At 40.8% G+C, this 26,790-nt stretch overlaps 1 protein-coding gene across 1 annotated transcript in view; it reads left to right on the forward strand.

The window, feature by feature from the left end:
- The window catches only part of LOC306847666 (atrial natriuretic peptide receptor 1-like), a 157,048-nt gene that overhangs the window by 93,785 nt on the left and 36,473 nt on the right, over positions 1-26,790 (forward strand). The window contains exons 6-15 of the mRNA XM_079381751.1: positions 4,654-4,748; positions 4,849-4,984; positions 13,297-13,381; positions 15,477-15,597; positions 15,701-15,775; positions 18,385-18,462; positions 18,657-18,761; positions 22,081-22,152; positions 22,532-22,691; positions 22,765-22,920. Of these exons, the coding sequence (XP_079237877.1) occupies positions 4,654-4,748; positions 4,849-4,984; positions 13,297-13,381; positions 15,477-15,597; positions 15,701-15,775; positions 18,385-18,462; positions 18,657-18,761; positions 22,081-22,152; positions 22,532-22,691; positions 22,765-22,920 (1,083 nt within the window). The remainder of the gene's footprint in view (positions 1-4,653; positions 4,749-4,848; positions 4,985-13,296; positions 13,382-15,476; positions 15,598-15,700; positions 15,776-18,384; positions 18,463-18,656; positions 18,762-22,080; positions 22,153-22,531; positions 22,692-22,764; positions 22,921-26,790) is intronic.

A 26,790-nucleotide genomic window follows, 5' to 3' on the forward strand; every position in this document is an offset into this window, starting at 1 on the left:
GGTTGTTCACATGGACCGCCCTGATCCTCAGAGCATTTTGAAGTGACTCCCCGCTGAGCCACTTGGTTAGAAGGTCAAGCTCTTCGCTGGGCTTGAGGCTGAGGCCGTCTATGGCGTTGCAGAAGATGGACTTCCAGGACAAGTAGGACTCAGGACGATTGTCGAAAACCTTGAATCCCGTTGTCAGCAGATCACGGCGTGCTAGGTAGGCTGCTAGATGCGACAGTTCCGTCTGAGGAGTCGCTGAAGGTCTAGGCTGGGATGAAATGTCCATTTTTATGTATGTAGGAGGGGACTTCAGCTGCTCCCTGTCTACAAAATCAGTGAGATGTTCACCTGGAGAGGAAGCGACTGGTTTTTGGCTCTGTTGTAGATAGTGAGAGTCGTTATGACTGACCAGTTGTCCTGTGTCAGGCTTTTCTTCTTTCACTTCCGAACTGAAGTTGGTGAATTCAGCATTCACATAGTCTCGAGCACGTCTGATGGAAGGAGGCGTCCTAGGGGAGATGCCTTGCTCAGTGAGGTCGATGGCGTGGTGCTCCTCGTCGGCTGCCGCTTCCAGGACATGAGCTGCAGCAAGCGCTGCTTCAGCCTCACCCTCCTTTTTCAGAGCGTTTAGCGTTGCCTCGATGCGCGCCTTCTCAACCTCCATGTCGATCTGGCGTTTGGCATACTGTGCTCTTGTGCGGGCGGCTTCTGCGTCTGCTCGGGCTCGTGCTGCAACTTGGCTGGTGGACGAACAGCGTGAAGAACGTGAGTAGCACTCCGACCGGGCCACCATCTGGGACATAGGCGGTGTAGCTTCAGGCTGAGACATCTTGGGTGCTTGATAAGTAGATAATCTTTTTACTCTTCTGCCCTCGGTTGAGTGTGTGGCTACTCAGCCTATGCAGTGAGCTAAACAGTAAGAGAAGGTGGTTCCAGGAATAACAGGACACAGTTTTCTTCTTAGTGTCTTTACTGAAGACCTCTCTTTTTTGATTGTAAAAAGATTATGGTATGTCAAAGCTTCCCAAAGATAAGGGGACTGAGAAGAGGGAAGAATGTCAACACCTGACCTCCGGACATTTTCTCACACCGCGTGTAACTAACTTTCCTGCAGCGTCAGCACATCACCACCGAGCGCCGAGAAGAACACGCGTTATAATCCATGAAGGAGAACCCAAAAGAAACACTAAAGGAGATACTGACCCCAAGTGGAAAAAATAAAGAAATGCACCAGCGAACTAATACAATACTATAGGACATAGAGGGACAGAATAGACGCCAAACCTGCACCATAGGTGACATTTAAATTTTTTTAAATCAGTTTGTACAGATCTCTATATTGCAGTGAAAATGAAAACTGTCCAAGTGAGAGCTCATTTTCAGTGTATTTTTTTAGCATACTGAGAAATATCATCCCATGTTGTTGGTGTACATATCTTATATTACATTTTTTTTTTTTTATTGACTTAGTTGATTTTAATACAACTTTGAAATTATTTTAAGTCATCTTGTAAGCTTGCTGATGTGTTTTAGTTGAAAACCACAAACCTAGAGCTATAAATCACATAACACCCTCCTAGCAACCACAGACACCCCTCGCATTGTGGTGGAGAGTTTTGCATGGCTCGTGCTATATTTAGGGATTTTATTGAATCAGCATGCTGCGGTGACATAGAGTGCCTGAGTGTCGTATACGTTGCAGGACAGCAGATCTGTGTTCATTATCACAGGGGCTGTTGGGAAGAGGTTGAGGTGGTAGACCACAGCAGATGGACCAAACACATCAAAGAACATTCAGTGGCCAGTTAATTTTAAACTCACACACACGCACTTCTAATTTGCATTTCTGAGGAGAAACATTCCACCCGAAAAGACCTCTAGATCTAATGTATAAAGCTGCCATTTTCTGATATGCTACTAAAATCTGACAATACTGATTTTTTTTCTTCAGAATTCTGTTTACATCCTGCAATTCTGACTTTTTCCCTCAGTTTTCATCACACAATTCAGATTTTTTTCACAGAATTCTGAGATTACATCTCACAATTCCAACTTTTTCCCTCAGTTTTCATCTCACAATTCCAACTTTTTTTCTTTCTGCATGTGTATGCGGTCTGGTCAGGTGTCTAAAAATTCAGGAAAAATAGTCAGAATTTTGAGATGGAAACTAGAGGGCTGCATTGGTCCACGGGACCCAACGCAAATCTCATAGGAGCGGGCGGTTTTACTTTTGCTGCAAGCGGGAGTGAGCGGTTAGAAAATTTTGCGGGAGACCCATGGAACAGTGCGATTTGGCGTATAATAGTAATGGAGTCAACACATTAAGTTAAGAAGAAAATTAAATTGAATTGGAAAATTAAATAAGAGAGTTAAACTTGATAAGTTGCGATAAATGTGCAAAAGTGTTCTTTTAAATCTGGCACCTCTGCCCTGAGGCGACATACCTATTTTCTAAGTTCTATGTGTTTATTTAGGCTATTTAATAAGTTAAAGTTATTTCACATTGTGCTTTGGCTTATTTACTTAAACCGTTTGTTAACAATTAATCTGTTTGTTTAGTTAAACGTTTGGTGCGTGTGTATCATGTAGTAGCCTACGTTTAAAAACTGAGATGCCGCTAGTTGTGGTTTTGTTTTAATGGTTATTGTTTTATAATGCTAATAAAAAAATGCCCAATGTTTTTGTCACGTGTGGTGCTTTGGTTTAGCATCTTATTTAAACGCAATCATGTTTAAAGCCTGCTATTCTAGACGTTAAGTTGAACGAATATTTAGTTTGAGTAGCCTATTTGTGTTCATTTTTCACAAGCTCTGAGGGAAAGTTCATGGGAGCGGACGGGAGTGGACACAAACATTGCGGGCGAGGGCGGCAGTGGAGCATGCAGATTGCGGAAGTGGGCAGAAATATCCTGGTCAGAAATTCAGCGGGACCGAGCGGGTGCTGGTTTAAGAAAACAGTCCCGCACAGGGCTCGAATGTAAACTCGCAATTCTGAGAAACAAAGACTGAATTATAAGGAAAACAGTCAAAATTGTGAGATAAAAAGCAACATTACCTTTTTTCATATTTTTATTTTGTTTCCGGAAATAAGCTTTTATAATCTAATGCTCTAAAACTAGTTAAAAAAAGTTAGAACACCACCATAAAAGTTAAGCCATTTGTTAGTTGCTGTTTTGTTTAGTTTTTTTGTACTGTGCAATATAAGCCATGAAAAACTGGCCATGGCTTGTTAAATCACAGCCTATTGAATGTCTCTGCAGGGGTTAGCAGAACTCAGGTGTTGTAGGCTCGGTGCCAGGCATCAGAAGAGTGCAGTCAGGTTGTGGGCATTAATGCTGTGTGCCGGGAAAGAGTCACATTACTGGCAAGAAGCGTAGTGTGCTTGCTCAGTGCTTACTGCGTCAATGATTGGAAAATCTACTGGATAAATGAGGTGTGATTATCTTTTAGCCGCATTTCCCCTGTGTGGTTTGGCCAAGACTTTTTTCCCTACAGGTGCTGTGCATCTGCTGCTGACTGCGTTAGCCTTGTGTTCATCCATCAATGATATTTAAACTGCTACATGATGAATTAGTAACGATGTGCCAGTGCAAATTAGACCAAATGCTCAATACAACACTTGTGAAAATGTGGTGTGCTTAACTGTATTAATTTTACACTTAAAATTATATTTAAAAAAAATAGATGCAATACAAAATATAATTATATTATAGTAATGAAATAAAAGGTCACTTAAGTGTATGTGGAGTATACTTTCATTACTGTTTCTCAACTACTATGTTACTTAAAATGTGCAGTTTGAAGTAATGTAAATTCAAAAGCTTTACTTTAAAATACATTTCAAATCATTATATTTTAATAATCTTTTGTCGTGCTTTAAAGAAGTACGCTTATTTAAATGTGTTGACTAACATACTAAAGCACATGTAAAGTACTTGATTTTAAATGTAGTGTGTTATTTGAAATGACGTTTAATATGTACTAATTAGAAATGTCATCATTACAAATGTGTAATTACAAATATATTTAAATGCGTGACATGGAAGTTTCAATTAAAGTGACTTCACAGTATATTTTAGTTTATCATAAATGCTTGTCAGTACGTTCAGCAGTATATTTTAACCATATTTTAAAGACATAAGAAGTAATTATGACTTTTCTTATACAGATGTACTTAAGTCCTACTGTAGTGTGTTAAAACAAGCACTTCTTTAGCACATTTAATTTTTCATTTATTGCAATTAAGTGTCTGAAAACATTACATTCAGTTCCCACTTAAGTATATTATTTTAAAGTATATTATTTGTGTAAATACACTGATAATATTTGGTGTAGCTACAATTTTCACTCTAAAATGTCTAGTAAATTTCACAAACAGTTACAAAGGAACAGAAAGTAACATGAAATTTTGAAGTAGAAAAACTGAAATGTAGAACATACTTCACTAATCAGTTTTATTTAAAACTTTTTACTGTGCATCCTTTTTAAATATGCTAAAGTGTACTCCTTTTTCACAAGTGAATGTTTTACTGCCCAAATGACTAAATAGTTTTTGAGTTAATTTGGGTGTCTAACAATGAAGCAAGGCTCAAAATGCATTACACAGCCTGACGCACCAGCTTTTATATGAACCTCTGATCTAATGTTTGTTTTTTAATCTTGAAAGGGGTTACCGGACTCGTTCAGCTGGATGAGAATGGCGATCGGGAGATTGACTTTGCTCTATGGGACATGACCGACACGGATACTGGAGTTTATCAGGTACAGAGGCCTTCATCTGATCATATACCTCTTCACATTTAAAATACATTACTGGCTAAACCCATCTCACTGCTGCTGAAATGATGGCTGTATGTCCTAGATTGTGTCCGTGTATAATGGCAGTCAGAAGCAGATGATTCTAGAGCCAGGGATGAAGGTGTACTGGCTGAAGGGAAGTCCACCTCCAGATAACCCACTGTGTGGCTTCAAAAACGACAACCCTGCCTGCCTGGCAAGTGAGTGCAGCCCTATATAAAACTCATGTAATCATAAACCTGTATGAAAAGACACCAGACTCCACTATACTCAGCCAAAATCATGTTCCCCTTCCCACATAATAAAATAAATTAGACTCAAATCAATAGTTCATGTCCTTGCATGTATAAGTAGCCATGCAATAAGCAACACATTATATAGTCAGCCATATCATTAGTTTATTTTAATACTGTTGAGATATATTTTGTGACAATGACTGGCTGACTGAACACTATTCTTCACTTCACATAAGTATTTTTCAGAATACATTAAGTATACATTTGCATGCATGATATATAGAAGTATAAAATGTTGAATAATGTTTGTCATTATAAGTGAGCGTACTGAAATATTTCAAAGTAGAATCAGTACCTTCTGAAATGAAGATTGTAGTGATGAGTTAATAGATGCAAAAATGTGTATGTGTAAGCAAGATAAAACATTTGGAGTTAATGATTAACGTGATAATTAAATCAAGGCATGTTTCATGTTGTTTTAATGTAGTTCTGTAATGTTACTTAATTAAATTTAGGTTAATAACAGATCCAAAAGATAGCACACAGCCGTTGATCATTATTGAGAGAGCGTGTGAAACGCTCGTCAACTGAAAATGATCCTCAAAGAGCCCACTAAGGAGCAAGAAAAGACATCTTAAATGGGTTATTCCTGTTGTGCAGCACCATTTTTAACTGCAGCTTAATTTTAACAGTATTTTTAATGAACACGCTTGCGTTTACAGGTCTTCCTTATGGAAGCAGAATACTGACAATAGTTTTTGAAACATAAAGCATGCTGAATTCCACAAATCGGGAAAAAAAAGCATTGCAATTAACAGTGCTTGCATTTTATTTCCAGGGCTTGCATTTTTAGGTCCTGAAATTTAACATAGTTGTTTATTTAAGCTGTGAATATTTCAATTCATAATATTTCACACACATTTTCATAATTAAAAATTCAATAATTTATATTCGCCTTACAGAATTCACTTCCAAAATATTCAATCTGTTTAAAAATACGATGTATAATATTCGACAGGCAAGTTTCGGTCATTTTATTTACAAATACAGCTGCCACAAATTCAGCGGTTAAAATTCGGCAGAAAATTCAGCGGTACACATCCGGGACCCGCAGGAATAGCAGTAGAGCACCGATGCATGATCTCCAGCTGATGTCAGCCGCTCACCAGCAGGTGGCGCAAGCGGCTGTTGATGAAGGCCATATGTGGATCAAGTCATTCATTTACAAAAACTGATTTGCAGAAATGGAGCAAGTGCTAAGTAGAAGTTTTGATTATTTCGGTTGCTTAGTTTCTGTAACTTTGTATCATGGCTTGTGTGACGCTGTGCTGTAATACTGGGGTTCCCCGTCACTCTCCAGGATTCCCCAACGATGCGTAACGCGCCTCAGTGATAAAACTAATACAGTGATATAGACCTCAGATCTCAGAACACACTTTACTGAAAGCAAATGAGGTCAGAAGAATGCAACGCGCTGCATTTTCGTTGCTTTCCTTTACCACTGATCTATAGAGTCGACAGTCCTACAAATATATCAATACCACGATTAGTTTTAACAGTAAGCAACCACTTTATATCGACATAAAAGAGTTCAAAACGTCTCGGGTTACGTATGTAACCCTGGTTCCCTGAAGGGAACGAGACGCTGCGTCGAACGCTACGGGGAACGCCCTCAGCGTGACCGCGCTCTGAACCAGAGTGTAAAATGTCCAATGAAAGGGCGAGACGTCATAGGCGGTGACGTCACTGACCGGAAAGCATATAAGCACGTGCGGTGGAGCCGGCGTTTGCTTCCAGGAATGAAGCAACCGCTCGCAGGGATACAGGAAGTATGGCCTAGAGACGCAGCGTCTCGTTCCCTTCAGGGAACCAGGGTTACATACGTAACCCGAGACGTTCCCTTCCAGGAACTCGAGCTGCGTCGAACGCTACGGGGAACGAGATGCCAACGCCACCAGACTTCCAAATACCTGCCCTGTGTGTATCACTAGGAGCACAACGAGGGCGAGAGAACAGAAGAGCCGGGAGTGGCCCTGAGATCAAGACCGTAGAACCGGACAAAGGTGAGGGGCGTGGACCAACCCGCAGCATTGCAGATATCCTGCATCGAAACCCCTGCCAGAAAGGCCTTGGAGGCCGCCATACTCCTAGTTGAATGGGCCTTAAGCCCCAGAGGCGAAGGGATGCCTGAAGATTCATAGGCCAAGGAAAAGTATCCACAATCCACCTGCTAAGGGTCTGCCTAGAAGCAGGCAGACCCCGCTTAGGAGGACCGAAGCAAACTAGCAATTAGTCCGTCCTTCTCCACAGGGCAGCTCTGTGGACGTATGCGTCCAGTGCTCGCACTGGACACACACAGTTATGCTTTCGCTGGTCAGGCTCCCGAAAGGGAGGAGGACTGAGGGCCTGCAGCACGACAGGCCATGGTATAGAAGAGGGGATCTAGGAAATAACCCGCTCGAGGGTAGAAAAATGCTTTGGCCAGACCAGGGGCAAAGACGAGATAAGAAGGGGCCATGAAGGGCCTACAAATCCCCACTCTCTTAAGAGACCACAGCCAGGTCCCCGTAGGGACACGTCGTACAGGAGGCCTCAGCCTCAGCGCACCGTGGAGGAAACATGTAACCAGGGGGTGTCGACCCACTGTAAGGCCACCGAGAAGGGCATGGTAGGCCGATAAAGCCGCCACGTAAACCTTCAGGGTGGAGTGAGTTACCCCTGCGGAGAAACAGGCCTGCAGGACCTGCAGCACTGTACCAAACGGGCAGTTAACTGGGTCAAGGTGGCGGTCTCCGCACCAAGAAGTGAAATATTTTCACTTCAGGGCATACAGTTTCCTCGTAGAGGGAGCTCTGGATTGGAAGATGGTCTCAGCAACCTCAGTTGAGAGACCGGAAGCTATGAGCTGCGCCCCCTCAGAGGCCAGAACTTCCACACGTAATGCGCGCGTCGCCTCGGCAACGCACGCAGCAATAGCGAGCTCTCACTCAAAGGGGGAAGAACCGCACACGCGGGCTTCCACGAGCGAGAGCGCTAGATCTGGGGAATGCAGGAGGAGATAGGGCGAACCCGTCTCCAACCTGTTCGCCAGATCCATGTTGCCATCCAGAACTCCCGGGAGCAAAGCGATCAGGGAAAACCGCACAGACGAAGCCTCGGCCAGGTCTGTACCAAGCGTCCAGTCCAAAGGAGCTGGAGGAACTAGAGGGGCATAGCGCTGACTCTCGAGTCGCACAGCCAAAAACCTCCATATCTGCTTCACCACCTCGGGGTGAAGCATCCATTCCCCGGGCCTCAGCCCCTGCCTCGACAGGATGTCTGCTCCCACATTGAGATACCCAGGGATATCGATGGCTCTGAGCGAGCGAAGTTTGCCCTGGGACCACACAAGGATCTGGTGCGCCAGCTTGTACAAGGGGCGCGAACGCAGACCTCCCTGGTGGTTGATGTAAGAGACCACCGCTGTGCTGTCGGTGCGCACCAACACATGGTGATCTCTTAGGTCCGGGAGAAAGTGCTTGGGTGCACGAAACACGGCCAACATTTCCAAACAATTGATATGCCACGTTAGATGGCGACCGCTCCACAGACCGCGGGCAGGGTGGCCACTCATGACCGCTCCCCAACCGGTGAGGGATGCGTCCGTCACTAGCATTACGCGGCGACAAGAGGCTCCCAGCACCGGGCCCTGAGACAAGAACCAAGCTTGGCTCCACATGTCTAAGGCACGTAGGCATCGCCGCGTGACCTTGATCATGCGAAGCGGGTTTCCCCTCGGGGAGAACCCATTGGTCTTGAGCCACCCCTGTAGGGGTCTCATGTACAGCAGGCCAAAAGTAATCACGTTGGACGCAGCTGCCATGAGCCCCAGCAGTTTCTGAAACTGCCTGACAGTGAGTGACTGGCCCTCTTTCACTCTCTTGACTGAGGTGAGGATCGACTCGCTCCGAGCAGGAGACATACGTGCCTGCATCGTGGTCGAATCCCACACCACGCCTAGATAAGTGGTTCTCGTTACTGGAGAAAATCACACTTTCTTGACGTTCAGTCTCAACCCCTTCATGTGCGCGAGATCGACATCTCGATGCCGAGTCGCCACCTGCTCTGATCGAGCCAGAATCAACCAATCGTTGATGTAAAATGCGGGGTACGAGTGCAGGGCCAACGAGAAGAACCCAATATCGGTAAGCTTTGCCCCTAAAAGCAAACCTGAGGGACTTCCCGTGAGAGGGAAGGATGGAGACGTGAAATATGCGTCCTTAGATCCATCGTGACAAACCAGTCCTCGGACTTGGTCTGAGACACGACTGATGAGTGTAAGCACCCTGAACTTCAGTGACATGACTGAGCGGTTCAACTGACGCAGATCTACCATCCTTCCTTGGAACAATGAAGTACCGGCTGTAGAACCCGGACTCTCTTCCGTGAGGAGGGACCACCTCGATGGCCTCCTTCCCCAAGAGAGTGTCTACTTCCTGTTCCATGATCAGAGCCTGCTGGGGGACCACGCACGTGGGAATCACCCCATTGAAAGGCGGTGGCGGAGCGCCGAACTGAATACAAAAGGCCTTTCTCTACAGTACGCAGGACCCAATGAGATCCAATTGGCAGTAGTTTCCACGCTGCCTAAATGGTCTACTAAGGGAACCAGTCTCTCGAGACTGGCCTCTGATGTACCCAGAGCTGCTGGCACGGTGCCCTGAAGCGGAGGACCGGCAGGGGACGGCCGAACCAGGAGCTCTAGGGACCCCCGCAGGGGTGGCGAGCTTCTCAGCTCCGCTACACTTCGGGGCGGAAGAAACTGAGAACACCGCTCGCTGGAGCCAGCTGCGCCCTGGAACTCTGGCAGGGTTGGCAGACTGCTCTCCCGAGGGCACTGGGGGAGACGGACACCCGATCTGCCCCAGAGGGGTCTGCCCTCGTAAGTCCTAGGCACAGCACCAGGACTGCCTCAGCCTCAGCCCCCTAATGAATGACGGTCCTCAGACCCGCGTCATTCCTAGGAAGACCAAGCTGAAGAACCAGACCCTGCAAGGCAGGACCCAAAGAGACACATCGGCAGTAGTTCCCACGCTGCCTGATGGTCTCCTAAGGGAACCAGTCTCTCGAGACTGGCCTCTGGCGTGCCTAGAGCTGCTGGCTCGGTGCCCTGAAGCGGAGGACCGGCAGGAGACGGCCGAACCAGGAGCTCTAGGGACCCCCGCAGGGGTGGCGAGCTTCCCAGCTCCGCTACACTTCGGGGCGGAAGAACTGAGAACATTGCTCGCTGGAGCCAGCTGCGCCCTGGAACTCTGGCAGGGTTGGCAGACTGATCTCCCACGCCCGTAGGCTTCTTGGCCGAGAACCCCCTTAGACTTAAGAACGGTCCGCAGATCCGGCTTAGCCTTAGAGGTCCCCGACCCAGAGCGTTAGCTGCCACGGCCCCACCTCGGTGGGGTGTGAGTAGCCACGCTCTGTTTTGCGCCTCTCTAAAGAGGGGCTGGCACGCGGCGAGGGCTGCTCCCGCCTAGCAGCCCCCTGAGCTGGAGAAAGGCGAGGGAGAAACCGCTGAAACGCCGCCGCTTGTCTACGAGCCTCCTGGTACCTGTCGACGACGTAATTGACGTAGTCGCCGAACAGGCCAGAAGGCGCAAGCGGGGCGTCCATGAGGAAAACCCTATCTTCTCCTTCATGTCAGATAGGGTCGACCACAGACAGCGTTTCTAGGGAGCTCAGAGACCAATTTATAATTCAATCAAGTTGAGCCCAATCCCTCATCCAGCTCTCTAAGCAGGTACGTCAGCTTGGTGCGCCTGCAACACTCTCTCTTTTTTTTTTTTTTCGGTGTGCAGACACGCACCAGCCTGACCTGCAGCCGCGAGCCTTCAGAGACAACGCCACGCAAGGGCAACGCTCTGATATGAATGAGAATAACGCACGCGTTGCCTCGGCAACGCGCGCTGCGATCCCCGCACTCACACTCGCCGCCGTGCCTCAGCAGCGGCGGGAATGTGAGATGTACAGCGGAGAGAAACACAACCAGCCCCCTTTTTTTTTTTTTTTTTTTTAGAGCTGACTGCGCGCCGTTCTCATTCATAATATGCTTGTGCAAGCACTGTTTCATTGACGCGTCCACCTCCTCGGAGGAAGACAGGTCTAGGAAAGGAAGAAGACACGGGCTCGCCCGTCTTCATTCAAGGCTAGTGAAACTACTCCTCTCTTTTTCTTTTTCAAAGAGAGCCTTCAGAGAGCAGGCGTAAGAAATGAAAAAGCTCACAAACGGGCAGTCAGCTCCCTCGAGAGCTGAATCTGCGCGCTCTGCTCTGAAGCAGACCACACACAGACTGCGTGCATCCCAAGCAGTGATATAATGTTGTGTAGGGAGGAACACACAGCCCAGAATGCGATCTGCTATCGCCCCAGTGCTTGCACATATTGCTGGAGCCTACTTAAGTGATTGTGCAGGACAAACAACACTAAATAAGACTCACAACATGCAAAGACAATACACACAGACAGAGAAGCGGTTGCTGAATGACAAAAAGCAAACGCCGGCTCCACCGCACGTGCTTATATGCTTTCCGGTCAGTGACGTCACCGCCTATGACGTCTCGCCCTTTCATTGGACATTTTACACTCTGGTTCAGAGCGCGGTCACGCTGAGGGCGTTCCCCGTAGCGTTCGACGCAGCTCGAGTTCCTGGAAGGGAACTGCCTTGGTGTATTGTTGCTGCAAATGTAAACCGGAGAAAGCATTGACGCGCTTTCGCACCAAAGGGGCCGTCTGACAATTCCACCGACTGGGTTAAAACGTCCAATGTATTTAAATTAAAATGACTTTTAACTTTTAAAATAACACACTTTCAAATTGTAAAGCTTGTATTGCTCATAGTGATTTACTACAGATGTGCCAATACCGGCCTTTTTATATATGTACAGTACACAATTATTTACTTTTTTTTTTTTTCTCATGTTCCAACAGTAGTATGTTGCTAGGTACAAAACTGACTTACTACAGGTTAGATTTTGCCAATATCTCCCTTATGGTATGTACAGTACACAAATATATTTTTTGAAAAAACTACATAAGGGTTTTTCATGTTCTACAGGTTGTAGTACGTTGACATTTTGCCAATATCTCCCTTACTGTATGTACAATTTACAATTATTTAAAACAAAAACAAAAAAAATCTGTAAGTCCCCAAAAAGAAATTTTTCATGTTCCAAAGGTTGTACTATAAAATATCGATGTACTTTATGTACATTAAGGGAGGTATTAGCAAAATTTCACCTATAGTAAGTCAGTCTAGTCACTAGGAATGTACTACAAACTTTGGAGAAAACAGTAATTACAGTAATTTCTTAAGAATAATTATATACTGCATGTACAGTGAGGAAGATGTTGGCAAAATTTCAACTGTAGTAAGTCAGTCTGGTCACTAGTAACACAACATTTGGAGCAGGAAAATTTGGTGAATTACTGTAATTTGTTTCTTAAAAATATTTGTGTAGTGTACATACTTAGGGAAAGTATTGTCTAAGGCGAGATATTTGCAATATTTATTTAGTCAGTTTGAGTAAATTATTCATTTACTGTAAACATTAATTTGAATAAATAATTGAAATTTAATAATTACATTTAAATAATGTAATGTAATAACACAGAGTAAAGCAGAGTCCTGCACGGGTCCTGTTTGGTAAATGTGCACCAGCAGTAAAAAAATTCACTGAAACAAAATCTGCTTCATATTTTTGTGATATTTTTTCAGGATTTTTTTGATGAATAGAAAATTCAAAAATCACAATAACAACAATATACAACTATATAAATTGTTACATTATAACTAGCTTGACTGTCACTTAATCCATTTCTTTTGCTCTTGCTGAATTAAGGTATTAATCTTTAAAAAAAAAAAAAAAAAAAAAACAGACTGACCCCAACCTATTGGACAGTATCCTGCATTAGGGATATTGTATTAAAAACACTAATATTATCTTCTTTATAAATGTAAGACCATGCATGATGAAAACTACTACATAGTAGTGATGACCCATCTGAATAAATTTAGCATGTTTTCATGAAAAATTGTCTTACATTGCTCTCATCATGCATTTGAGTTTTTGTCAGTTTCATAAAGTTATCTTTAAAGCAGATACTGACATCTGTGGCAGAGAAAGAAACAGAAGAGGTCAGAATAAAATATGAATGAAATGATTTCAGCAGGTCTTACTGCTGTCTGTGTGAACTATAATGAAATTCAGATGTGTGGAGATTGTGTTCTTGGTTTTGTTCCTCAGAGACGGTCACCATGCACCAGATGATCTCCATAGTGGTGTGCTTCATTTTTATCATCATCGTAACGGTCACAGTCTTCATATACAGGTCAGTTGAAACCCGTGCAGACAAACACAATGTCTATACTGAGAGCGAGCGACGAGACATGACAATGACTTCATCACTTTATACCATATGTGATCATGAAATGCATATGATTTCTATTAAGTTGTAAGGTTGAGCTTTATTAAAAAAACACATTTTCAGCTGTTCTCCAAATATGATGTAGATCCTATAGCATTCATGTTATTTATATTTAATAGCACTTATTTTTCATAATACTTGGATGAGATTATAAGAGCTATTTTAACATTTCATTTAACATTTGAAAATATTAAATATTTTTATAGTTTAGTATACTTTCAGAGTTTTCATTTGCAAATGTTTCAATCATATAAATTGATATAAAAATGACTCAGACATTATGATGTATTATGACACACGGAGAGCCCCATTCAGCTTTCACCTGAAATAGCTAAGATAGAAGTCATTTTAGAATTTTTGTTTCTCATTTTACCCAATTTTATCTGATGGGCTAAAATGATGAAGAGGTCAGCAATGGCAGTAAACGAACAAGGGTTACCATACGTAACTGAGACGTTCCCTTTCAGTCGGTCACTTCGACGTTGTGTCAAAGTTCCAGCACTAGGGGTCCCTATACAAAGCGCCAAAAATTACTGAAGTTATGAGTGTGTTATGAACAATTTATACCCGAATATCTGGGCCATGGCCAGCTATGCAAATTTTGCTTGTCAAAGTGACCAACTGAAAGGGAATTATATTCATTGACGCAGGATATCAAGAGATTTAACAGTGAAAACAGCAACAGTGTGTTATTGTCATCCTGAAGCATAATCCAAAGACACAGATGGTATATCAATCAAGTAGATCGTTTCATCCTTTCAAATAGCTCTCACTCACTTTAAGGTTGAACAACACAGCCTCATGGAAATTTGTAACTATTTTACATTTTGGCGAATTTGTGGCGAAGTGGTATTTGTACACAATCTCATTTGAATGTAATGGCTGGTCTTCATGCTTTTATTCTGAAAATCATGTGTAATCGTATCATACCATAATGGTAATCGTACGTAATCGTCATCTTGTAAAATAGTTATTTTTTTCCTGTGAGATCAGGCTGGACCGGAGAGCCCTGCTTTAGACTGTCATATATTGTGCATTGATGATCTTCTGTTTCTGTGATTTTTATCTGCCTCTTTTTGATGAAAACCAAACTAACCAAACCTACAATTGCTCTGGCAGATGCTGTTGCTCACTTTCAAACGGCAAAATATCCAACTGCAATGTACACATTTCCTATCTAGAAAATGATGTTTTAATAAATTGTCTCATAATTAAAGTGTCTATGAAATGCCTTCTCAGAAGAAGTTTCTTTCCTGTGCATAAGGATTTGGTTTATACCACAAAATTTTACATGTAAAATTATTATTTATTGAAATTAAAGATTTATTGTAACATTCTGACAAATTTAAATGGTATGAACACAAATACTATTATTTTAAGATAAATTCATGAAAAATATTGACACCTTTGACAAAGTAGAGAGTCTGTCAATGGAAAAGTCCGTTTATTTCTAATATTATCTATTTATTTTGTGAGGGCTTGTGTGAAATGAGAATGAAAATTAGTGTGTTAAATTAGTTAATATACCATGGGAAGTTGCACATGTTGATTGATTGAATATTTTTTTTTAGATGTAAACGCAACAATAGTAGAGTAACCCAACAGTTAGATTGTTTGTTGTGCTCTGTATTATTTCTTTGAATATCTGCATGCTTCGGTTATTATTTGATAATCATGCAAATGCTAATAAGTTCTTTTCCTCTGAAGGATATTTTATCAGTGCCACTTTAAAGCTGTTTTAACGATATTGATTATTGAGAATCATATTGTTACCTAAATTCAATACACTGTATGTTGGTGGTGACAGTCATGCACATATTGATTTGTATTATTTAACATTTATGCCAAATCAGTGTTGTTCTTCTCATTTATTACAATTTTTCATCTGATGTTTTTCCCAGTTGCATCCCATCTCTCATTGTCCCTCTCCTCTGCTTATTTTTACTCTTCTTTCTTTCCCTCTCTGTCTCTTCCTCTGTCCGTCACTCGGCGGCATCAGGAAGCTGAAGCTGGAGAATGAGTTGACCGCTCAGCTGTGGCGTGTGCACTGGGAGGACATTCAGATGAGTAACATGGAGAAGGTGCTGCGCAGAGCCTGCAGCAAACTAACCATATCATTGGTGAGGAGAAACGCACACACACACATACACACCCTGTCATTTCCAATAGTTTCCTATAGTTTGAGTAAAGCTGCACATGTCTTATTCATCCCTCCACACACAGAGAGGCTCTAACTACGGCTCGCTGATGACCATGGAGGGAAACTTCCAGATCTATGCCAAGACTGGCTATTACAAGGTATTAAGGGTTTGGTGGTGAGGGGTGGATGCAGATCTTGTTGGCTAATAACTGTTTCTTATATTTCCTTCCTTAAGGGGGTCTATGACAGCCCCTCCACTGGATCACATTCAAATTTCAAGATGTTTTGTCTTTTCTTGGAGAAATTTTTAAGTAAAATTGTAGTTGCCACTTTATTAGCCTTGTTAAAACAAAGCATGTTATTTTTGTTACTTCATCTGAATGGTACGAAACTATAGAAGCCCGTTTCCGCCACTGAATAAAATTTTTAAAAGGTAATTGCGACTTTCTATCTCACAATTCTGACTTTTTTCTCATAATTGTGTGATTATAAACAAGCAATTGCAAATTAAAAAGTCAGAACTGCGAGAAATAAACTCGTAATTCTGACTTTTTTTTCTCCGAATTTTGAGATATAAACTCTTAATTCTGAGAACATGTCAGTCCCCCCCCCCCCCCCCCCCCCCCCAAAACTGGTCTTTAACTCGCAATTGCGAGTTTATATTGTGCAATTCTGACTTTATAACTCGCAATTGCAAGTTTGTCTCACAATTCCGAGAAAAAAAGTCAGAATTGCGAGAAAGTCACAATAACCTTTTTTTTTTTTTTTTTTCTTTTTTTTTTTTCAGTGGTGGAAATGGGCTTCCATATGAAACTTGCTATGTGAAGACACAAAAAATATGTAATTTAATCTAGTGGAAATATTTGGTACTGCACTCAATCAAAAGCTTACTGAGAGCTCATTTTTAAGATATCAGCCTCAAATGTGGAACACAACTTGCTTTAATTTTCACGCAGGTTTAGAGTACAACATGGTTTGAAAAATATATATATTTCATATCAAATTAAAAAAATTGTGTTTTGCATTTTTTATAATAATAAACTTATATAACTTTATTTTCTTTTTTTTTTTTTTCCAAAGTATTCACTAGGACAGTAATAATCTGCCAGGTGTTTTCAGATTTATCACAGTTTAAGTAATTAAATTTTTAGCTAAAAAGTGGTATAACGTATAATATATTTTAAGGTATTTAAGGGCCAGATTTACTAAACAGGGTAAATTAGCGTCGATGGGAGGGGAAAATTCTGCAGGTGATTACTAACAATGCACACCTTAAAGAACACAAACGCAACCAGAACATTTCCATAATGACCAGCGCAATCTACCAAGAGCAGCGCAAATTACCGCCTGCTTTAAGACATGCTTTTTTTGGCCGTTAAATAATGGTGCAAATACCCGTAATTTGACGAGCGCAAACGTTAGTAAATTGCTTTGCATGATTCATTTTAAAATTCTCCTCCCATAATTTTGGATCTGAAAGGGAAACTCCTACAAATGCATATTCAATAAGGTTAGGCGCAAAACTGTGTCCATGCATTTTCAGCGATAATTCTAAAGACTACACTTCTTTAGTAAATCCTGACAGTACTATTTTAATGCCTAAAGACAGTTTGCGCCAGTGCAAGCTGTTAGTAAATCTGGCCTTATATGTAATAAATTGCAACTTCATCACTACAAATATATTTAAATATGGTATACAATTTTCAATAGAAATTCAATTAAATTTTAGTTTACCATAAATGTTTGTCACTGAATTCGGCAATGCACTTTAACCATATTTCAAAGACAATAGAAGTAATTCTGAAATTATATATGAAAGTGTACTTAAGTTCTGCTTAACTGGGTCAAAAATCACTCTAAAGTTCAACTAATTGCTTTTGATATAAATAGAAACGATAATTGTACTTCCTTTTCACTAGGGTTGAACTAAAAATAGTCAAAATAGTATGTTTTTTATTTAGACCCATTCATTGTGACCAATTAGAGATAGGGTGACCATACGGGCCATTTTTACAGGACACGTCCTTGCCAGGATTTCTATTGCCTCAAATATCCAGGTTTGGCTGTTTACACTGTGCAGATCGATCACTGTATGACATTCGTGAGAGCTATAGAGAGCAGAGCAGACAGTTTCATATGCTTTCGAATTACTCTCACGGTACTTTGGTGTCATACAATGATTGGTCTGCGCAGTGCCACTTCAAGTCGAACAAACAAACACACCTAACATGCGCATATTTGCATCACTTTGATCAATCTCTGTAGATCCCACCTTCTCACGTGCCACCCTAATTAGAGACAACATCTGGTCTACTAAGCCCCGCCCACTTCCAGTTCTGTTTTGTTTTACCTTTTCATTCTATTGCTGTGGGTTGTGTGATCCTGTTGCAGGCTGTGTGCTGTTTTGAAAGTAAATAAATCACAAATCTTGCCTAGCAACAGAAGTGTCAAATAATGGAAGGGTTCATCTTTGGATCTCCTATATAAAGCCATCGGCGTGCCCTGGCTAATGGGCTCGTTCTTCAACGGATGAGCTATTGTTCCTCTCCAATTAAGCAGAACCCCTGAGGATGAGCTCTATTCATGTCCACATGTCATCATTTTCCCCATTAATTAGGATGATGCTTAATTAACGCATTATGTTGCTATTTTTCTTCTCTTAAATGATGGGGCATTTTTTTATCCGTCCCCAAAGCCCTCCAGCTCTTTGCTAAGTCCACGATAGCAATCAGGGTGAAACTAATGTGCGTTCATGCCTCTTTTCCAGGGAAACATAACAGCCATTAAGTATGTCAACAAGAAACGCATCGAGCTCACCAGGAAAGTGCTGTTTGAACTCAAACATGTAAGTGTGCGTCCATGCCGTTTTGTGCTTTTTGCCAGGTGCCTTAATTAAGTTTATATGATGTCCTGGGAGATATTAATAGCCAGGGACTGATGGAAAAGAGGGACTAAACAGCTCTCTCTCTCTTTGTCCTCTCCTCATCATGCTGTTCTCCCTCCTCTTTTCCCTTCTGTTCCTTTCTCCTCCTATAATAGATGCGTGATGTACAGAATGAACACTTGACGCGTTTTATTGGCGCTTGTATCGACACACCCAACATCTGCATCCTTACTGAGTACTGCCCTAGAGGAAGCTTACAGGTGAACACTCACGAACGCCATTGCTCACAGTTACTGCACCTACAGTTGATGTATTAATAGATGACTCGTGTTTATGCAACACTTTTTGTTTCACCAAGCAGGGCTCAGTAATAAGGATTCAAATTTTGACTTGCTTTGCCAACCTTTTTACTGCATGCATAAATAAACAAACAAATACATACATAAATAAATACATAAAACATTTAAGTGTTTAATTAAACATTTTTTGTATTTTTTAAATGTATAGACACAAATGTTCACAAACACAAAAAGAATCATCACTACTTGCTTCTATTTTAAGACATATTTCTGACATGAATAATTATGCTGCCTTCTAAGATATCTTCCTCTAAGGCAACTGCATGTATCTTTGACAGATAGGACAAACACAGAATGCACTGTGATTTGCTCAGTGCAATGTTATGTACGTATGTAATAATATTTATTAATATTTTTGATTAGCTAATCATTTTATATTTTCAGTTCATTTGTTACGTAATTTTTTTTTCAATTTATTTATACATTTTAATCTATTTTTTGTTTTCAAAAATTTTTTTGTTTTTTGCCCGCCTTGTTAGCAAAGGCTATTTACACTAACTCCGCCCACCAACATGTGATTGGGACAGTCAACACTGAAAAAAGATGCTCATTTCACATCAGTTTCAGTGGCGTAGATGGTAAGGCGTGTGCTTTTTAAGTTCGAAACCGCCTTTTGCCAAACTTTTTTTTCTCCCTTTTCAAATCTCATATCGTGTCGGAAAGGCATTTATTTTCAAAATAAAGTATCGGGTAAGGTTAGGGTAGGTGTAGGGAGGGCTTATTGTCCCAATAAGGTGGCATCCATTTCATAATTTGAATTAAAACTATCATTTACACTCGTTATTACTGTGTACTGTTTTATAATGTACTACAATACTGAGGTGCAGATAATTGCCACTATTTGCAATAAGTAGTATATAAATAGCAGAAAATCTTGCTATTTTAAAGGTGCCATAGAATGGAAAACTGTATTTACCTTGGCACAGTTGAGTAATAAGAGTTCTGTACATGGAAATGACATACCGTTAGCCTCAAACACCATTGTTTCTTCCTTCTTATGTAAATCTCGTGAATAAAAAAGACCACTGAAAAATAAGCGAATCAGAACATAACACCTACTGTGACGTAACAGTCGGGATCACTAATAGTTACGCCCCCAACATTTGCATATACCCGCCCATGTTCTGTGCCAGCCGCCAGCTGAACCATCAGAAGTTCTGCAGGTATTGTGAAGAAACAAGCAAGGACAACAGCGAAGGCTGTGCAGGGGATGTGAAATGCAGGGATGAGTTAGTGTCTGTATTCAGATCGCGAATCTCGAAAGAGAAACTAAAAAGCGATCGTGCATTTGAAAGCAGTTTCAATGCCCAGCATATCAATAGCTGCTTCCTGATGCCCGCATTTTATATACAGTTTAATCCCCAACGATATAACTGCGCGAGAAAGTATTGAAATATAAATTTTTCTCCTTGTGTTTCCTTCCTGTGAGCTACCGAAATGAGCCGCACTGTGAAACAGCCAATCAGAGCAGAGCTCAGCATTATTATTCATGACCCTTCCAAATAAGCCAATAACAGACCGTTTCATTCTAGGGACAAATCCTAGGGTTGTAAATGCACAGGTAAAACCGTTTTTTCAGAATTTTTGCCCTTACCTAAGCCACATACCTTCTATGTAGATATCGGAGAACAATTTAAAATATTGTATCAATGCAATCTATGGCACCTTTAACATAGTGTAAATAGAATCTATAGCTATTTGCACTCAGTGTAAATAGCATCTATTGCCATTTGCATTTAGTGTAAATAGCATCTCTCTCTAACAAAATATGCTGTTTGCACTTTGTGTAAATAGCATCTAAGTGTAAATAGCGAGATATGTATTTAAATCAGTACAAAAAGTAGATTAAAAACTGTTTAATATAATTTAAATAATATTTGTCTGTGCTATGTATTTTGTGCTTTATTAGAATATATTTTGTTAGCTTAGCAACATGCTAATATCAAACTCTTCTGGAGTCGAATCAAAGTCCCTTTCAAGGAAAGTTTACAGCCATATTTGAAACGCCTCCGGGCAGCTATTTCGGGCATCCAAGACCAAGTCCTATCTAAATGAATGGGGGAATCCTGAAATCTCAAAAACTGCTTTATGAGCTCACTATTAAATTACACATTTCAAATCAGCAACAAAATATGAAATTAACTGCCCCAAAATTGTTGTTCCTTATGCTCAAATATGTCGAAAAGATCTTGTAACATATACATTAGTAATTATAAGAGGGATACCTCTAATTTTGGGGTTTCACGGTGTGAAAAAAATGATGCAATGGATGCAGCCTTTGTATTAATAATAAATTTGTTCAAATGAATGATTTTTTTTAGTTTACAATAAAAATAGCCTATTTAAGTTGCATGTAGAAAATACCATAGTATAAAACAATTCCAATTCAATTTAGAGCACCCTCATAAATCTGATGAAGACTAGTGTTAGGACTAGGGTTTATTCATCATTTTGTAGATGTAAAGTTTAAATAAAATCGTAGAAAATTTTGTAGAAACGTCACCTCCTCGCTCCAACCTAAGTGATTTGAATGCACCTGATGTCGTAATTTCGACTTCCAACTTCCTAGAAGGACTTAAATGTACCACTAGATAGGGCTGGGAATCGATTCCGAGGCGTTGGGAATCGAAAGTCGCCATCAAGAGGAATCGACTCCTCATTCAGAGCTTTTTCAGTTCAACAAAGCTTATCTATTGGTGCCTCTCAAATGGAGGGCTGCATCCTACGAAGGCTGCACATTTAAATTCACAAAAATAAACTGAAAGAAAACGAGTCGGTTTTGAGATTGAGAATTTGAGGATGCAGCCTTCCGTTTGAGAAGCACCATTCGCCTCCCTCATGCTCGATAAAAGCCGTAATTACAAGAGTTGTGAGATAAAATATCATCAGCCCCGCCCCCAAAGTAATACTATTGGTTGAGCCCGTGTTGCTATGTCAAATTGCTCCAACAAACAGCAATGTTTTGAAAGCACCACAGTGTTTACACTCTTCAAAGTCAGTCTACAAACGGCTTGCTTAGAGTTCACTCTGCACATTCAAACTGGGATAAGAAGTGTTTTAACAAGAAAATTACACACTTTAGCTATAAAATGTGAAAATATAATAACACATAACTGACAGCATGAACTCTCCATATGAGCTCTCCATCATGGTGCGTGTGTGTGTGTGTGTGTGTGTGTGTGTGTGTGTGTGTGTGTGTGTGTGTGTGTGAGACCTGTAGGACCTCATGGAGAGTGAAGGAATCACGCTGGACTGGATGTTTCGCTATTCTCTGATCAATGACATTGTTAAGGTGAGCATTTCACATCAGAGACTCTTCTGCTCTTAATCTCAGGAGGAAAGGGAATGAAGTCTTGGTGTTTTAATGATGCTTGTCAAAGAACACTAAAATATAAATCTTTCACATCAAACTGCTTTGCATTTTTTAATATATAGTTATCGGTTAAATTGAGGCTCGCTCCAGTGAGACATTTTATAGGGGTGGTTTTGAGACGTGTGTAATTTGAAATGGTTCATGTGGATGTCAGTTCCCTGATGAGCAAATTATGACTCCAGAAAGCATATTGCAGTTGCAAAAGAGTCTGTAATTAATATTTTTATGGTGTGGTGTTGGTAAATACGATGGATGCTGTCAGATGTCTTTGTAAGACTGTCATCTTTTCACCACTCAGGGAATGGCGTTCCTCCACAACAGCGTCATTGTTTCCCATGGCAACCTGAAGTCTTCCAACTGCGTGGTGGACAGTCGCTTTGTGCTGAAGATAACCGATTATGGCCTGGAAAGTTTCCACAAAGAGAACAACCTGGAGGACATGCACACTTTCTATGCACGTGAGTACCGTGGCAACACGTAGATACAGATTGTGTGCATGTGAAGATGTAACATCCATGTTTGCGTTCGCAGGCAAGCTGTGGACAGCCCCCGAGCTTCTGCGTGCTGACAACCCACCTGCATGTGGGACACAGAAGGGTGACGTCTACAGCTTTGGCATCATCCTGCAGGAACTCGCCCTGCTGAAGGGCATCTTCTACCTGGAAGACCCTTGTCTCAGCCCTAAAGGTCAGAGGTCAAACACAATGCTCTGAAGGTGTAATCAATGTTATTTTTTGACTATATCTATTCACTTGTTTAAAAAATCCATTTCCAAATCCAACAATTAAATTCATACATACAATGATGGGAATACACCTCTTTAGTGATGAACCTGTTTTTAAAATCTGAATTAAAATTCATTTAGATTTTTTTCGGAAGCCATTATGTCATAAAATTATCAACAATTTGTCCTGATGTTATGTTGCAGAAAAGCCTCATGTCATGTGCTGCAACTCCCCAAAAGTTTAATAATATTAATTAATTAATATATAAATAAAAATAAGAAGAATTTTATTTTTATTTTGTTATTTTTTTTTTTATTATTTTTTTTTATATATTTCTATATAACTTTATTATATTTATTTTAGTTTTAGTCATTTTAATACTTCAACCTAAACATATTTAATTAACTTAGCTGCCAATGCAACATTTCTAATTTTTAATATTTTATATTTTATATAATAAATATTTTCAATTTTAGTTAACAATAACAACACTGAAATCATTTTACAGTTCTATTTTTTAAAGGTTTTTTTTTCAACACTCTGAAAAAAAACAGGTACCTTTTTTAAGAAGTACTAATATGTACCTTTAAGGAATTTATATATACCATTTGGGGTAAATAAGTGTAAATAAAATGTAAGTTTTAGCTTTTATGTGTTTTTTGTGGGGAGGGTTCTGAGAATGTATTGTGGACAGTCTTAGGGTGCTTTCAGACCTGTAGATCGTTTGCTTTGTTCCGAAACAGGGATTAATTTGTTACATTGTTGCATTTTCTTCTTGGTTCGGTTCGCTTTCACACGGCAACATTGCAAAGCATACCAAAATGTGTTTATGCAAGTCACATGTGAGTAAAGCTGTCCTCTTATTGGTCAGAGTTCACTTGTTTACTCTGCGTCATTCATCAAGATTGATTGACAAGTTTGCTCCGCGGGCTTATTGCGGCTTTATAGCTGTCCTGGCAAACGCAAAACGAATGTAGCTGTCATTCCTCTCTAATATATCTATCTATATATGAAGTGAAGTGACATTCAGCCAAGTATGGTGACCCATACTCAGAATTCGTGCTCTGCATTTAACCCATCCAACGTGCACACACACAGCAGTGACACACACACACACACACACACACACCGTGAACACACACCCGGAGCAGTGGGCAGCCATTTATGCTGCGGCGCCCGGGGAGCAGTTGGGGGTTCGGTGCCTTGCTCAAGGGCACCTCAGTCGTGGTATTGAGGGTGGAGAGAGCGCTGGACATTCACTCCCCCCACCTACAATCCCTGCCGGCCCGAGACTCGAACCCACAACCTTTGGATTACAAGTCCGACTCTCTAACCATTAGGCCATGACTTCCCACTATATATAATTATATTTTCACAGATATATATCTGTGAAAATATATATAGTGGGAAGTCTATATCACACGTCTATATCTATATATATGCATACATGCATATATATAGATATATATATATATATAAAATGCAGTTACAGCCAGCGCGAATCGAGGCTTCGTCAGGACAGCATTCTTGTAATGCACGAAGAAGAGTAATTAATTACACAACATTTTAATATGAAGAGGTGCTCTTTGGTTTTCAACTGCCATAACAAATACTCTCACTAACAAAATCAAAATTTCTCACTTGCATTCACAAAATAATAATTTGTTACATTTATATAGTGCTTTTCTGGGTCCTCAAAGCGCTTGACTGCTAGACACAAAAGACACTGACTGCTGCTTTTTATATAACATATTTCCCGTTATGAATTATGATACCGCTTGCGTGCCGAGACCACCTCTTCAAGGAGGTCTCGGAGTGTGATCGCTGCTTTCTCACCTGCCCAAACAAACCGCACGAAGAGGGAAAACGAACTCTAGTGCGATTCAACCGAACTAAATGAGGCAGGTGTGAAAGCACCCTTATTTATCATTCAGTACTGGGTTTGACGTGACTGATTTCATTGGCTCTTGCTTGTTTTAATAGCAAATTGCAGTAGAAGCACACAAGTCGTGGGAAGTTGTGACCTAATGGTTAGGGATTCAGACTCGTAATCCAAAGGTTGCGGGTTCGAGTCTCAGGCCAGCAGGGATTGTAGGAGGGGGGAAGTAAATGTACAGTGCACTCTCAACCCTCAATACCACGATTGAGGTGCCCTTGAGCAAGGCATCGAACCCCCAACTGCTCCCCGGGCGCCGCAGCATAAATGGCTGCCCACTGCTCCGGGTGTGTTTTCACGGTGTGTGTGTGTGTGTGTGTTCACTGCTGTGTGTGCACTATGGATGGGTTAAATGCAGAGCACGAATTCTGAGTATGGGTCACCATACTTGGCCGTATTTCACTTCAAGAGAAATTGTGATATTTGGGTGAACATTCCCTTTTAGCAACAGTCTCTGAAAAGCATCGCTTGCTGCTTGATCCCTAGAGAACCATAAAATAGACAGTAATTTTATTTTACACTTTCAAGAGAAGTTTTTTGGTGAATATGAATATTTCAGCATAACCCACTCATGAGAATGGTTAACTCATTATGCAGGTGAGAGTGCTTTCTCGTTTAGCGCTTTGATGTGAATCAAAACAACATTAAATAAAATGTGTTAATAAGAGACCGATTATGTAGTGAATTACACTGATAGCACAGGCTGCTTTTCCATGTCATTTTTCCTTTCTGTGTCGCCTCACCTCTCTCTTGCTCACTCACTTTGTGAGCACAATTAAAACAGTTTTGTTTGTCAAAGCATTAGTAACAGTGGCCTAAATAATCTTTGTACACTTAAAATGCCATTACATTAGATAGCAAATTATTAAACAAAGTGGCATTTATTTGAAAGATATCATACTTCAAAAGCTAAAGATTTCACATAAAGAAATATCTTAGGTTTTAAATAAAACACCAGCCTATTAAAGGAATAGTTCACCCAAAACTGAATATCTACTCACCCTCAGGTCCATCCAAGATGTAGATGAGTTTGTGTCTTCACGGGAACAGGTTTGGAGAAATTTAGAATTACATCACTTGCTCACCAATGGATCCTCTGCAGTGAATGGGTGCCGTAAGAATGAGAGTCCAAACAGCTGATAAAAACATCACAATAATCCAAGTAATCCACACCACTCCAGTCCATCAGTTAACATCTTGTGAAGCGAAACATCATCAATACGTTTTATCTTCAAACCACTGACTGGAGTCATGTGGATTATTGTGATGTTTTTATCAGCTGTTTGGACTCTCATTCTAACGGCACCCATTCACCGCACAGGATCCATTGGTGAACAAGTGATGCAATGCTTAATTTCTCCAAATCTGTTCTGATGAAGAAAAAAACTCATCTATATCTTGGATGGCCTGATGGGTCAGTTTTCTTTTTTAGATTAACTATTCCTTAAAAAGTAAAAGTAAAAATCTCTCAGACAAGTGAAGTTGGTTCTGAGAAAGGTTCAAGCAGCATTTGTGCAAATGACAGTTGGTTTAATGAAATGTATTGCAATGACATTCAGGCATTTTTAAGTGGTCAAATACTTTTTTGGCCAATATATACACAAATGCATGCAATAGAGATACCGGTTATAAGTTAAGCTGCATATAAACCTTTAGAAGTGTTCTTTGTTTGTGCAAAGTGTCCTGGTCACTTTCAGATGTGACACAGTAACTGTCTCTGTTGCTTTCTTTATTTTGTGTGCCTTGGGTGGGACAGTCTTTGCTTTGTTATAGTATGTTCTGAGTCTTATTTACATTCTCTCAGTGTCAGTATTGCTTATGTACAGAGTCATGGATACAAACACACACTCAGTGAATGTCACCCGTCATCATAAATGGATCACCACACACATACCA

The sequence above is a fragment of the Barbus barbus genome (genome assembly GCF_936440315.1).
Source record: "Barbus barbus genome assembly, chromosome: 27".
NCBI classification, from domain to species: Eukaryota; Metazoa; Chordata; class Actinopteri; order Cypriniformes; family Cyprinidae; genus Barbus; species Barbus barbus.